We start from the raw sequence: 12,697 nt of genomic DNA, 5'->3' as shown, positions 1-12,697 counted from the left end.
CAGAGCCACAGCTCCGCCTACCACAGGACAAGCCCCGCCCCTGCTCCAGATCCCTGTTGTTAGAGAGCAGCGTAAATAAAGATGAGAGAACCTCCCTCTACATGAGGTTCTGCTCAAAACCGTGTGCTCTCAGTGAGTCACTACTGTCTGAGGGGATTTCACACATCCACAGAGGAATTCATTAGAGACCGGCGTTACTTTAGGTGGAGGACCAAACAAAGGAGTGGCGACAGTTCAGTGTCATCTCGTGCACATGTGATTTTTTTGTTAAAGTTGCCTAAACGAAAGTGATATCGAGCAAGTTGGCAAATCGTTGATCTGTGGGAGTCGACTCGAGGAAAAACAACAACAACAAGAAGAAGAAGAAGAACACAAAGCAAAAAGAAAACATGTCTAAACCAAATTACTCCGGCAAGTATCAGATGTTGGAGCAAACTAATATGGACACATACCTCGCGTGTTTGGGTAAGAACCATCTTTTTTCTTTAAATTAGCTGCAGGGTTGGAACACACACTGTAACACGACACACCGTGTTAGCTCACACACACACACACACACACACACAATAGACATTTACACTCTGCATAAATACATTCCTTAGCCCCCATCACAACTAAAAGCCTAATTCTACCCTAAACCCAAGTCTAACCCTGAAACCAGGTCTTAACCCCCCTCCCCCCAAAAGCCCTTTAAAGATGTGAGGACCCGCCAAAATATCCCTTTGGTCCACAAAGATACACATACAACTTAAGAACACACACACACACGTTGTTGCACTTCATTATTAGATTCCATGTCTTATTGTGTTGTTATAATATTAAATCACTGATTCAAGGTGTGGAGACGTTTTCATTTGCAGCATCACACTAGAGTAATAAAACCTGCGTGTCCTTTGCATGACCCCCAAACACACACACACACACATCTCTGCAGTAGTCAAGACTCCCACAGATAAAGTGAATTCCTTGTCCTCATCCACTCTCGTCAGTCTTAACTCTAACTCTGCTAACTCTATTCCATTATGTGTCCTATCGTAAACCTATTGTACTTAATTATTTCTCCATTTCTTGTATATTTCTATGTAAACAGAGCTGACCCACACTAACACAGAGGTCTCAAACTCACTTCATGTGGATATTTCTGTATGTTTTTTTTTAAATAATAGAGTAATTCCTCACATGCAAATGAAAACACAGGTCACACAAACCCCCAAAAACAAAACCTCCCTGTGATGAAATAATTCACTGTCTCTCCCTCTCTCCTTTTAGACATTAACTTTGCTCTGAGAAAGATAGTTTGTCTCTTGAAGCCGAGCAAAGAGATCGTCCATGACGTGGCCACAGGTGCCATGAAGATCCACACAATCACGCCTTTTAAGTGCTTTAACATGGAATTCACTATTGGTGAAGAGTTTACTGAAGACCTGGGGCCTGTTGATGGACGCACATGTCAGGTTAGTGGGCCAAATATATGATATGTTCTTTTTTTAAGGACCTTATTTTTATTCTTATTATTCATAAGGAATGTTTGGGGGAAAGTTTACAGCGTGGATGTTTACAGTAAATACGAGGTGTCACTTCCCTGTTACACAATTCTTTTTGTTTTATTCAGGGTGTGTGAGCAAATGTACCCCCCTGCTGGGATGTTGTGTTGTAACCACCATCTGCTGTTAAAACCAAGCCTTTTGCCTTCTATAGTGAGCGATGTGTGGGAAACTGAAAGCAAGAAATTAAATAGAAGATAAAAATGACTTCACATTGATTTAGAAAGTGCTTGAATCAGAACCTGCAGTTTGTCTAAATTTAGGGGGAAAAAATAGCAAAAAGGAAGCAGCTAAATGGAGAAAGAGCTGATGCTCGTACTGAACTCCCGGCAATCCTTTTGTATCACACAAAGGCACTTGTGATTGAATGTGTGCGCTTCTTTACATACTAATGACATGCTTGACATCCCTTCTACTTTTCCGCTGGTGTTTTCCAAACATTTGCATCCCTAACGTATTATTGCCTCCTTTCCTTTTCTTTGTCTCCTCGTTTCTCACGCAGACCACAGTGAGCTGGGATGGAGACAAACTGGTTTGTGTGCAGCGAGGGGAGAAAGAAGGTCGAGGCTGGACTCACTGGCTGGAGGAAAACAAACTGCATCTGGTAAGGATGTACCAAGATGTGAGATACAGTAGGAAAAAGATGCTGAATTTGATCTGCTAAATGAGGGAGAACGTGCATGAGAACAAGACAAGGTTTAGAAGTTACTTTATCGCCTTATTGTTGCACTATACTGTCTTTGTTGGAAGAGAAAGGATTTGCCTGTGCATGCCGGAATGAAAAAGAGACTTGGAAAACGAGGGCAAAGACAAGACCCCTGAAGGCACCTTTTAATAAAATGCTACAATAAGTCAATGGAGAGGCCTGGGCTGCTTCCTCTTGCTTCTAAAAGGGTTTAGGATTATAGATTAGCTGTCACAGGATTTCTCATGCGTCTGTTTGACAAAACAATGGACTGTTGATGCTGGGTCCAATTTATGAGAGGATCTGAAAAGCAAATGCTGGCGAGCGCCAGCATTTGAAACGGTGGATTTCGGGGGTTTTAAAGAAAGGAGTCAGAGGACGAGTGAGTGGTGAGACGAGATAAGTGGACGGTAAAGGCTGGGAAAACAGATTACAAGGTCAAATGATGGGGAGGAGGAGAGAAGGGGGAGGGATGGTGTGTCTTTTTGATGTGATCAGTGTTAGGCACATCACTCATGTAGCTTTACTTTGATGTGCCAAACTGTCGTCGTCGATTACCACTGTTCATTTATAACCCCTCCTCCCACCCACTGTGTGTTAATGTGTCTCTGCTCCGTGGTGTTTTTCTCTCTGCAGGAGATGAGAGTTCAAGGAGTGATTGCCAAGCAAGTTTTCCAGAAGACTGAATAAGGTCCAAACATGGTGGTAGTAGTAGTAGTGGTGGACTTAAACATGTTTCTAAAGTTTATCTATAACCAACAATACTTTTTAATAATTCCCATGCGACTGTATAACTGTGAAAAATAATGTTATGTACATGTTTATTGTTTCTGTGTGATGACACCGAGAGCAGACAAGAGCCTGAAGGACGCTGGACTTGTGTAAACATTCCCAACACTGATGTTTTATCTTATTTACAAAGTTATAAACAAATCTGCCTTCCGTCAACTGGTTCATCTTTACTACATCACGTTATATTACACTTGTAGCTGTGCGGGTGTGTGTATGTGTTTTATTGTGGCTACATCTAAACGTTTTTTTTTTTTTTATAAATACAAGCATTTCCATTACAGTGTCTACTTAAAAAGAAGATGAGACTTGACTTATTTGGCATCCCAACATTTGTAATGTACATTAACCAGCCTGAATCTGGAACAATATAAGTTAAATTAGAAAAAAAACAAAACAACAATGGCATGGTTAAGTTGTGTTTCCACTAGCATAGTACCTGGTACCAGGTACTTTTTTTAGTACCTGCTCTGGCAAGGTTCAAGCAAGCTGAGTAGGTATGTGTGACGTCGCCAGACTGCCGGCCACTGACTGGTCAGAGCGCCGTCACAGGAAGAGACGTCAGATGCAAGAATCAAGCCGAACAATGCCCGAACTGTAGATCAGTTAAAAAGACTTGACAATCCCAAAAACGTGGGTTAATCTCCTACAAATTACCCGGGAAATGTCTAAAATCTCAATATTTAACAGAGGAGTCTGGTGTTTTTAGCGACAGCATCACAGACTGTGCTGCTGTATTTCAGTCCAGTGACTTTGTCAGATGGAGTCTGTGCTCCGGTCATGAAGGAAGTTCTGAACAAATAGTTTTAATGAACTGATTCTAATGATTCAGTTACCCTGAAAACAACTGCTTTACAAGTCACTAGTCACTCGCTCGAGTGTGTTGCGTGTAAAACGCCGAGGTCAGCGCAGTTTCATGCAGCCGTGCGGTGATGACTCCGCCCACATTGAGGAGGTACTATTTTGTAGTGGAAAACCAACCTAAACCGTGGCGAGTCGACCATAAGAATAAAGATTAACGGATAATGCTGGAATCCTAACTGTTAAATTATAAAATTGTCACCTTTGAACAATGAAAAAATAAAATCACAAATAACACACAAGAGAACATTCAGTTAAACATATAGAAATATAGATATCATAAAAAAAAAATGTTTTACTTGTGAAGCTCCTATTATACAACTACACATCAACATCTCAGGTCTGATTATATGGTAACTGTTCTTTTAGTTTGTTGATGCGAGGATTTTTAACCCACTGCTTCTTCATAAATCACATCATCCCAGATGAAGTTCTCATAATAATCCTGCAGGAGGCGACAATTAGCCGGATCGCTAAGAAAAGGGAGAAAGGTGTGTTCCAAAAAAAAAGCTGCCTCTCCACTTCCTCAGTGTGCTCTTCTGTCAACATTAGTTTTTTGTTTTTATTTTTATGTCCCACACCACTCGTCCTCCTGTGGCTCAGAGTGTGTTCTGAAGAAGTTGCTGCTTCGATTTCCGCCACTTTCACCATTGTGATCAGGAAATGAGACTGAGAGCTTCAGTGGTGTTGTAGGAAGATTAATGTCCATGTCGCAGCTGACTGTGTCACCATCTGAGGAGGTTAATGAAATCAATAGTCAGTGTGACCATGTTTCACAGTAATGTTTCCGCCGCTCTGTGGAACATCATTTGCACGTCACAAGGCCTGATGTATTACAATCATAATGGAGGCACAAGCCTTTATGGACGTGGGGGATTGATACAGACTCGTGCTGGAGGGAGACAGACACTTAAATTCAAGGAAAGACTGAGTGCAGTGTTATACGTGTGTGTGCGTGTGTATATATTATACACACACACACACACAGAGTGAGAGAGAATATCTAGGGTGTAAACTCTTCAAAAAGAAGGGGATTTGGAAAATATAAAACATTTCAATTTTTGTTGACTACTTAATTTCCCCATGTGTCCTTTCATAGTTTTGATGTCTTCAGTTTTAAGCAGCCTGCCACTTAATATGAAGTTATAATCAGATGAGGAACGTAGTATGGTATGAGCTGTTTTCATAATAATAATAATATAAATAATAATAATACATTAGATTATATTTATGACAATTTTAAATGTATTACATTTCAATTGTTTGAATTAGGTTTGTCCACATGTCATTTTTTTTATTTTTGATTCCATTTAATTTTGCATCATACATTTGGTTAAAGAAAGCTGATGTTTTTTTAAATAATTGTGAACTATGTGTCGTTCCAGGTCATAACAAACACTTTTGTTTGTAGATTCTGTGAAAGTCATCATGAGAATTGTTCTTTTTAGGCTGTCAAAACATATATACAGAGGCTATAAGAATGTGCAATATAGAGTCTTATATCCTTTCTTTTAGTGCAATCTAGATTTTCACCAACTATATAAAACACACCTGAGCAAAAATATTTTTAAAATGGCATTGAATTTTTAGAAATTCGGAAGTACGTCACAGGTCAAAGGTCGCTTGGCTATTTTTATGAACAAAAATAATATTACAACGGTCTATTTTGTGACTTCTGTAAAAGTTTCCAGGTTGTTTTAAAAACAAAACAAAAACAAAAAAATTATATAAAATGAATCCTAACTTTGACTCAACAAGAACACACAAGTAAAGCCTGAAGATGTGACCTAAAAACACACACCCCAGGATGTCCATATAAGGAGTTGTGTATAATTCCCACGGCAATTTACCAAAGGTGCACCTGTGGCATTGATCTGTGTGCACTTAGGGGTAATATTTTATATTTATATTTTTCAAAAACTGTGACCACTGCTCACAGGCCCTCAGGTCATTTGAGCTTGAGACCCCTGCTTTAGTCAGATCCCATCTTTCCACTCATTATCTCTCAGTATCTCTAATACAGGAATAAACCCCCCAGAAATACATAAACAACAATATCTAATAGAAAAGGTGAATGTGTAAATTTGGTGTATTTGTGTTTCTCACCTGGGTGGAAAAGTGGTAACTTGCAGTCCTTCACGATGAAACTCTCTTGGCAGTGGTTGTTGAGCTCAGTGGACGGAAAAGGCAGCTCCATCGAAGTGACTATTGCTGTGGGAACCACCTTTACCAGAGGAGCAGGAACACTGGGACGGGCTGTCACACAGAAAACACAGCAAACGGTCAACATCTCCACCTGTGATTCTATATCAGCATCATGAAAAATAGTCATTATGCATCAAGTGTGATGCAAATGACCAATTTATGCCATCAGTGCACTTATAGTTGGCCTGCAGGTGTCGCACAGCTCCACAGCACCAACACACAGTTGTGATACTCTGACATCACATGCTCCAATTTCAGACTCTGTACTGGACACAGTAGAAAAAGAAACCAGTAAAATCCACATGTTCCTGCTCAGGCTGCTCAGACTGACTCAAGTCTTTGAATCAGTGACTCATCTGCGTACATCAAAGGCTGTTTGCAGTCTGCACTTTTCAGATTTGACTCAACATAAGTCACGACAGATTCCAATGGGGTCAAGTTTCTAGGGCAGAGAAACTCATCGAACCTTTACAATAAACATGTCAATCCACCTCCACAGCACAAGACACAGAGCCAGTCATTCAGTCAAACAACAGACGATGTCTAAATATACTTCCTTTTTTTATGTTTCAGTTCTGTCAATATCAGAATGAAACTAAGACAAGAGACTTTCTGGACGGGAGCAAAGCAAACCTCCGAACCTCAGGGGCCACAAAGACCTCATTTAATGTCTCTGCTGGTGAGTTTTTAAGTTTTTAAGACTTTTTCATAACACATACACAACTAAATCCACACCACATGAGTCTTGAACTAGTATTGAACTCATCTTGCCGTCTTGTTGTGGTTTGTCACATGTCACAATTGACATCATGTCCAAGAAGCAGCAAGAGATAAGACTGTGTCTGGAGCCCACACAGACAGATTCAAGCAGCAAACAAACACACTCCCACACACTAAATCTCTGTCTGTGACACATGCAGAGCTGAAGACACTTCACACAAATATCAGACCATTATTACTAGCTTCATAGCTCAATACTACATACAGTTAAACACCTGTATGTGACATTTTACCTTCATTAACCCTTAGAACACAGAGCATTACTATTTAAACATCACAGTATATACAGAGGCTATAAGAATGTGCAATATAGAGTGTCTTATTTACTTATTCAGCACAACAATCTGATGAAAAAAAGATTCATTTTAACCAACTCTATAAACACACCTGAGCAAAAAGTAGATTGAATTTGTGAAATGTGTAAATACATCACAGTTCAAAGTTCACTTAGCTTGTTTTTATGAACAAAAATAAAGTAAAAACCTTCTCTTTTGTGACTTCTGCACAATTAAAGCCTGAATATGTGACCTATAAACACACACCCCCAGGATGTCCATATAAGGGGTTGTGTATTATTCCCACAGCAGCTGTGATATGAGTGGAATCATTATCTGACTGAAATACAGAACAATATAATGAACATTATCAATGAACTAAAGTGACTAAACAAATCGAATACTATGTTTAATCTCAACACAGACTGAAATGAAAACTCACTTCTTCTTGAACCTTTTCTTAAATAATTACGTTTCCTGTGTAAATTCCAGAGTTGGCACATGGTTCACTGGAAATACAGTAAATTGCAGCACGTCAGCCGAACCTCATTCATGTATGTGACTGTGCTCGCCGTATACGCAACCGGGTTTCTCAGTATGAGTGATCTGCCTATGAAGTGAGTCACTTTATACCAAATAACTGTGTCAGACTGAATATGCACAGGATGCGGTTTCTCCATTCAGTTTGTCGTGATCAGTGTCTTACATCATGTTACACAGCTCCTAATTAAATATCATCATTATGAGCTGTGTAACCAAAGCAGGTTACACAGCTCATAGTGATGATAAATATTCTGATTTTCTCCTAAAATAAAAGAAATTATATTTTTTATTAAGGCAGGAAAATCAGGCACACTTTAATCATCATTTTAAAGGAAACAGTGGGAGGGAGATGAGAGATGAAGATTCTCACAGATTCCGCCACTATGCTTCCTCCACGTCAGAAGACCTTTTATGTTCTTCATTCTTTCTTCAAAAATGTGTGTAAAATATGGTGATGAAAAACACAAGGGCCCGTGCGACACATTGCACGCACACACACACACCTGTTCTGCACCATTTTCGTTTTGCCCTCCAGCAGATGACGACAGCCAACATGACGAGTGCGGTCAACACTAGACCTGACCACAAGCCTGCGGGTAACATCCATGAACAACCTGAGGGAGAGACACACACATTCTTCAGAAACACACACACACTGCATTTTTGGGAACACAGAGAGGAAAGTGAGTGATTACTAACATTTATAATAGTGTCACCTTAAGAAGGAGCTGAATGAGTATTCTTTACATTTTAAATGTAAAATACCTTGCAAAACAGTGTATATCATATATTTGACATGTGTGTACAAATCCTGTTATTAATCTTTGACAGGGGAGGATGCATTTAAATTCATAATATGGTTATTATCTATTTTCATTCACAAACACTTTCATGTGAATGTAATTCTTATTACTGAGCTATTAAGCAGAAATGACATGGTATATAACTGTAATATTATCTTGTTATTCCCACAAATTGTATCAGAAATAAGATGTCATTGCAATAAAATCACCTCCCTATTACAAAATTATTATTACCTTGTGACTGCACTGTAAGTGAATAAACTTATAAATATTGACTATATATATATTTTTTTTTAGTGAGAAGTTGCATCATTTCACATTTGAATTCTTCTACTGCAGTATGTCATTTGATTGTGTGCTCTTTACTGAAACTCCGTTAAAATGTCATCCTTTTCTTTTTCTGAGATTGAAATAGCTTTAAGTTTTGTTTCCAGATAAAAAGTGTCACAGGTCTTTTTCAGTGTTAGTCATTATAGTCAGTATAGTCAGTATAATGTGAATTAAATATGTTTCACTACTTATTTGACTGGATTAAACGCCAACAAAACTTTAAAGAGTTTGAAGTTATAGATGGCATATTCTATAACACTTTTTTTTCTTGTACTGTCAACGTCACCCCTTCTATGTTTTATTTGTCACACACTATGAACTGTGGGTAATTTCATTTGCACAGTGGGAAAGACCAGGGACCACTGATCACTTTCTCTTCTAATAACGTGGTCAAGTGCCACCAGGAACTCACTGAGTCACTTTCATCTGCAAGCATTCATCTGCTACATTGCACACGTTGATTTCTATTTACAGCTAAAAGATTTGAAGTGAAAAGCAGACCTATGTGTATATGTGTCATTAGTATGAAGTGTAAAGAGTGGACCTACGATGTAAATTGTCACAGACGGCGTCGGCTGTATGGGTTCCTGGAATTTTAATCTTTCTCCCTATATCCTCACATCTGAAAAGAGAAACAAAACAAAAGTAGTGTGTGTTAAACTCCAGCTGTTTTAAAATGTTTGACCCAAATGCCTCAGACAGACTGTCAGTGTGCACGATGGGGAATTTAGTCGACTGACTACTTCTGTGTGAGTTGAGGCCTAACATCTGACTCAGCCACAGTTAACCACATGACGTACACTGACATCCTCCCTTAGTGTAAGAGGAACAGTAAGAGTGGAGAAATTGTCATACCTGGTGTGTGATTTACAGGGTGACAGGAAATCTGTTACGTTGCTGTAGCTCCCCTTTTCACATGGAGCACAAACTGTGTCATTGGTGCGGGTGGCTGCAGGAAGAAATGAGATGTGGTTTGATTTCTTCTGAATTAACTCTGAATTGACACGTGAATGAAGGCTGGATTTCGTGGTATTTTGCAGGTTTTAAAGGAAAGCCTACCTTGAAACTTCACTCCTTCACCCACAGGACACTGAGTCACTGGCTGGCAGTGCTCACACTGGTCATTACTACAGTAGAAACCAGCCTCACACTCGCACACCGTGTTGCTTGTAGCTGTGCAGGGTTTTGCTTTCCTCATATTGTTTTCTGAAAGAATCACAGACCAATCATCAGGAGATTCGGAATCACAATACACGTTTTAGTTTAGTTTTGGTGGCCAGGTCTCGACTTAATCCCTCCCTGCAGACAATATGTTTACACTGATGTATCAGATGAGCAAACATCTTAAACCCCCAGGTTAAGGAGCCTGCAGGTGGATGCTGGATGTTAAAATGCAGCTTGTGTTGAACTGAACTGGGGATTTAAGGATAGTACATATATGGTTTATATAAAGTACCTATAAGAGATACTTGAGTAAAAGTATCTTACCAAAAATTTACTTTGGTTGAAGTTGAAGTCACATTTATAATTTTACTCAAGTAAAATCTTAACTTAGGTATCAAAAGTGATTTTCTGATATAAAATGTACTCAAGTTTTAGAAGTCAAAGTATTTAAGTAGTCTGTATGTGTCCATGAGCAAGACACTTAAGCCCATGTTGCAGCGTGTGAATGGGTCAATGTCAAAACTATAGTGTAAAGCAGCTCATCAAGACTAGCGCTCTATATAAATACAGACCATAATAGCAACTCTTCTTCTTCTTCATACTTTATTTGGTAGTAACAAGTAACAAAGATAGTTTGAGGAAATGTAGTGGAGTAAAAGTAAACGTTGCTGGAAATATAAATAACAAAGTAAAGTACAGATATGTGAATTTTGTACTCAAGTACAGTAACAAAGTATTTGTACTTTGTTACATTACAACACTGTTTTTATCAGGTTACATGTCCCTGAGCACAGATATGCAAAAGCCCATAATTGCCCCTTGCAATTCCATCAGTTACTGTATATAAATTTAAATGTGCAGTCCAAGCAGTAAGTGCCGTACAAACTCATGCATTCTATCTTGTGATGTCAAAGAAAGTGAAGACAGAAATTAAATCAGGGATCCACATGTGTGGCCCATTCTCTGCCTTCCACAAAATGATGACAAAATGCTTTAATGAGTTTGGTTGGTGAAAAGTACAATAATAACACTCAGTCCTGTGAGAAACAATGTCACGTTACACCGGTAAACCTGGGACTTTAGCTCAGAAATATAGGTCCTGCCACTGCTTTAGAACTGAGTGAACAGAACTGAAAACTGTAATGTGTAACGTTTTAATATTAAATGTCTGTTTGGATTCAAACATTTGTCAAATGAGGCCTATCAGAGCCACATGGCTCTCTCTGTGTTTTTCAGCATAGCAGTGTTTAGATCGAGTGTCACCGGGCAACGTTCCTGCGCTGCACACAGGAAGTAACTGCTTTCATGTCAAGACAGACGGAGGCAACAGCAACGTCGTGCGAGTACAGTGAGGCCAACAGGTTTGAGTATGACTGAAAACATGTTTTTGAATTCTGCTCCAAAAAACCCAGTGGTTCAAGAGTTTGACAGGAGAAATGCTTCTTGTCCCCGCCTGCCCCTGCTCTGTCTGGTCTGATAGTTTTGCTTGACAGAGCTTGTTTTCAAATGAAGGATACGGCAAACCAACAATGTTACATATTTTCTGCTCACAAAGACCAAACAGAAGCAGAATAATAACATTAAGAACGATGAAAATCATTGAACTTTAAGTACTGCGGCTTTTACTGGAATAATAAGTTCACATCTTCCACCATTTTGTTTTTTTTACTATAAAACAACAAAACATGAGGGGTAGGAGAAGATACAGCCTATTTGTTTCGTGACAGAAAAAGCTTCATATATACACACAATACAGTGTGTGCATGTGTGTGACTTACCGGAACTGCACACACTGCAGTTTTGGCACTGTTTCAAGTGATTTTTCGTGGCTGTGTAAGACTCGTGTCCACATCGCTCACACTGGGTCGCCCTCCGGCCCTCACAGTCCCTGTGCACATACATTCCTGATAAAAACAATTGAGATGTATCAGAATTATATGTCAGGTGAAGCTAATACAGACGTATATGCATGAAAGCTGAATATCTTTACAGACCAGACACACAAAAGACACTGTTTCTTCGTTTACAACAAAACCTGTAACATATTTCATCATCTAAAGAGTGAATAAAGAAGTCTTGGTGATGTAGACTGACCTGCAGGACAGCGTTTGCAGCATGTTCCATCTTTGGGGTACATATCCTCGTTTGAGCAATTCATCTTGGCCATATGAAGCCCATTCGTTGGTCCACGTCCTGGGTGTTAAATATCTATACGTTTACACACTGCTAACCTAAACCTGCTCTGCTATCTTGGCTCCAAACGCGTCACTTATCGTGAAATCTTCCTCTGCCTCAGTTTCACTGATGTTCATCCACTCAACTCTCGTGATCTTCTGCCCCCTCTCTCGCTCTGTCTCTTTCTCTTTCTGCTGTGTGATCTGTCTCTGAATGCATGTGTTTCCCCTTCTCTATGTCTCTGTCTTAACTGCTTCTTATGTATTTTCTGATCCTACACAATGGAAAACCCCAGTGACCCTCATCTGCTGTTTTCCCCCTTCATCTCTCTCTCTCTCTCTCTGTCACTCACACACACACACACACACACATACACTCTCTCTCTCTCTCTTTCTGTGTGAGTCTCTCCTCATTTCCTTCCTGTCTTAGCCTTCTCACTGTGAGACAACCTGCGTGTGTGCGACTTTTTGGAACACTGACTGCACAAAGCAAAGCAACACAATGAGACATTTCCTCTCTTCATCACACCCTTTCCTTTCACTC

At 39.5% G+C, this 12,697-nt stretch overlaps 2 protein-coding genes across 2 annotated transcripts; one reads left to right on the top strand and one right to left on the bottom strand.

Annotated features, from left to right (window-relative positions):
- The first annotated feature begins 119 nt into the window (after window positions 1–119).
- On the top strand, window positions 120–3,177 carry rbp5 (retinol binding protein 1a, cellular). Its single transcript, XM_058647891.1, has 4 exons — window positions 120–465; window positions 1,270–1,454; window positions 2,047–2,148; window positions 2,866–3,177. Exons 1-4 carry the CDS (start codon window positions 390–392, stop codon window positions 2,917–2,919), a joined length of 417 nt encoding a protein of 138 aa, XP_058503874.1. The 5' UTR covers window positions 120–389; the 3' UTR covers window positions 2,920–3,177.
- Window positions 3,178–3,263: 86 nt separating this feature from the next.
- On the bottom strand, window positions 3,264–12,530 carry LOC131471372 (tumor necrosis factor receptor superfamily member 5). Its single transcript, XM_058647890.1, has 8 exons — window positions 12,074–12,530; window positions 11,758–11,883; window positions 9,875–10,021; window positions 9,671–9,764; window positions 9,364–9,437; window positions 8,186–8,296; window positions 5,986–6,135; window positions 3,264–4,611 (listed from the first exon to the last, which is right to left on the bottom strand). Exons 1-8 carry the CDS (start codon window positions 12,144–12,146, stop codon window positions 4,448–4,450), a joined length of 939 nt encoding a protein of 312 aa, XP_058503873.1. The 5' UTR covers window positions 12,147–12,530; the 3' UTR covers window positions 3,264–4,447.
- Between the last annotated feature and the right edge of the window lie 167 nt (window positions 12,531–12,697).

The sequence above is a fragment of the Solea solea genome, chromosome 13 (assembly GCF_958295425.1).
Source record: "Solea solea chromosome 13, fSolSol10.1, whole genome shotgun sequence".
Classification (NCBI taxonomy): Eukaryota; Metazoa; Chordata; class Actinopteri; order Pleuronectiformes; family Soleidae; genus Solea; species Solea solea.
The sequence above is the reverse complement of the archived record's forward strand: the minus strand, read 5'-3'. Positions and strand labels throughout refer to the sequence as shown.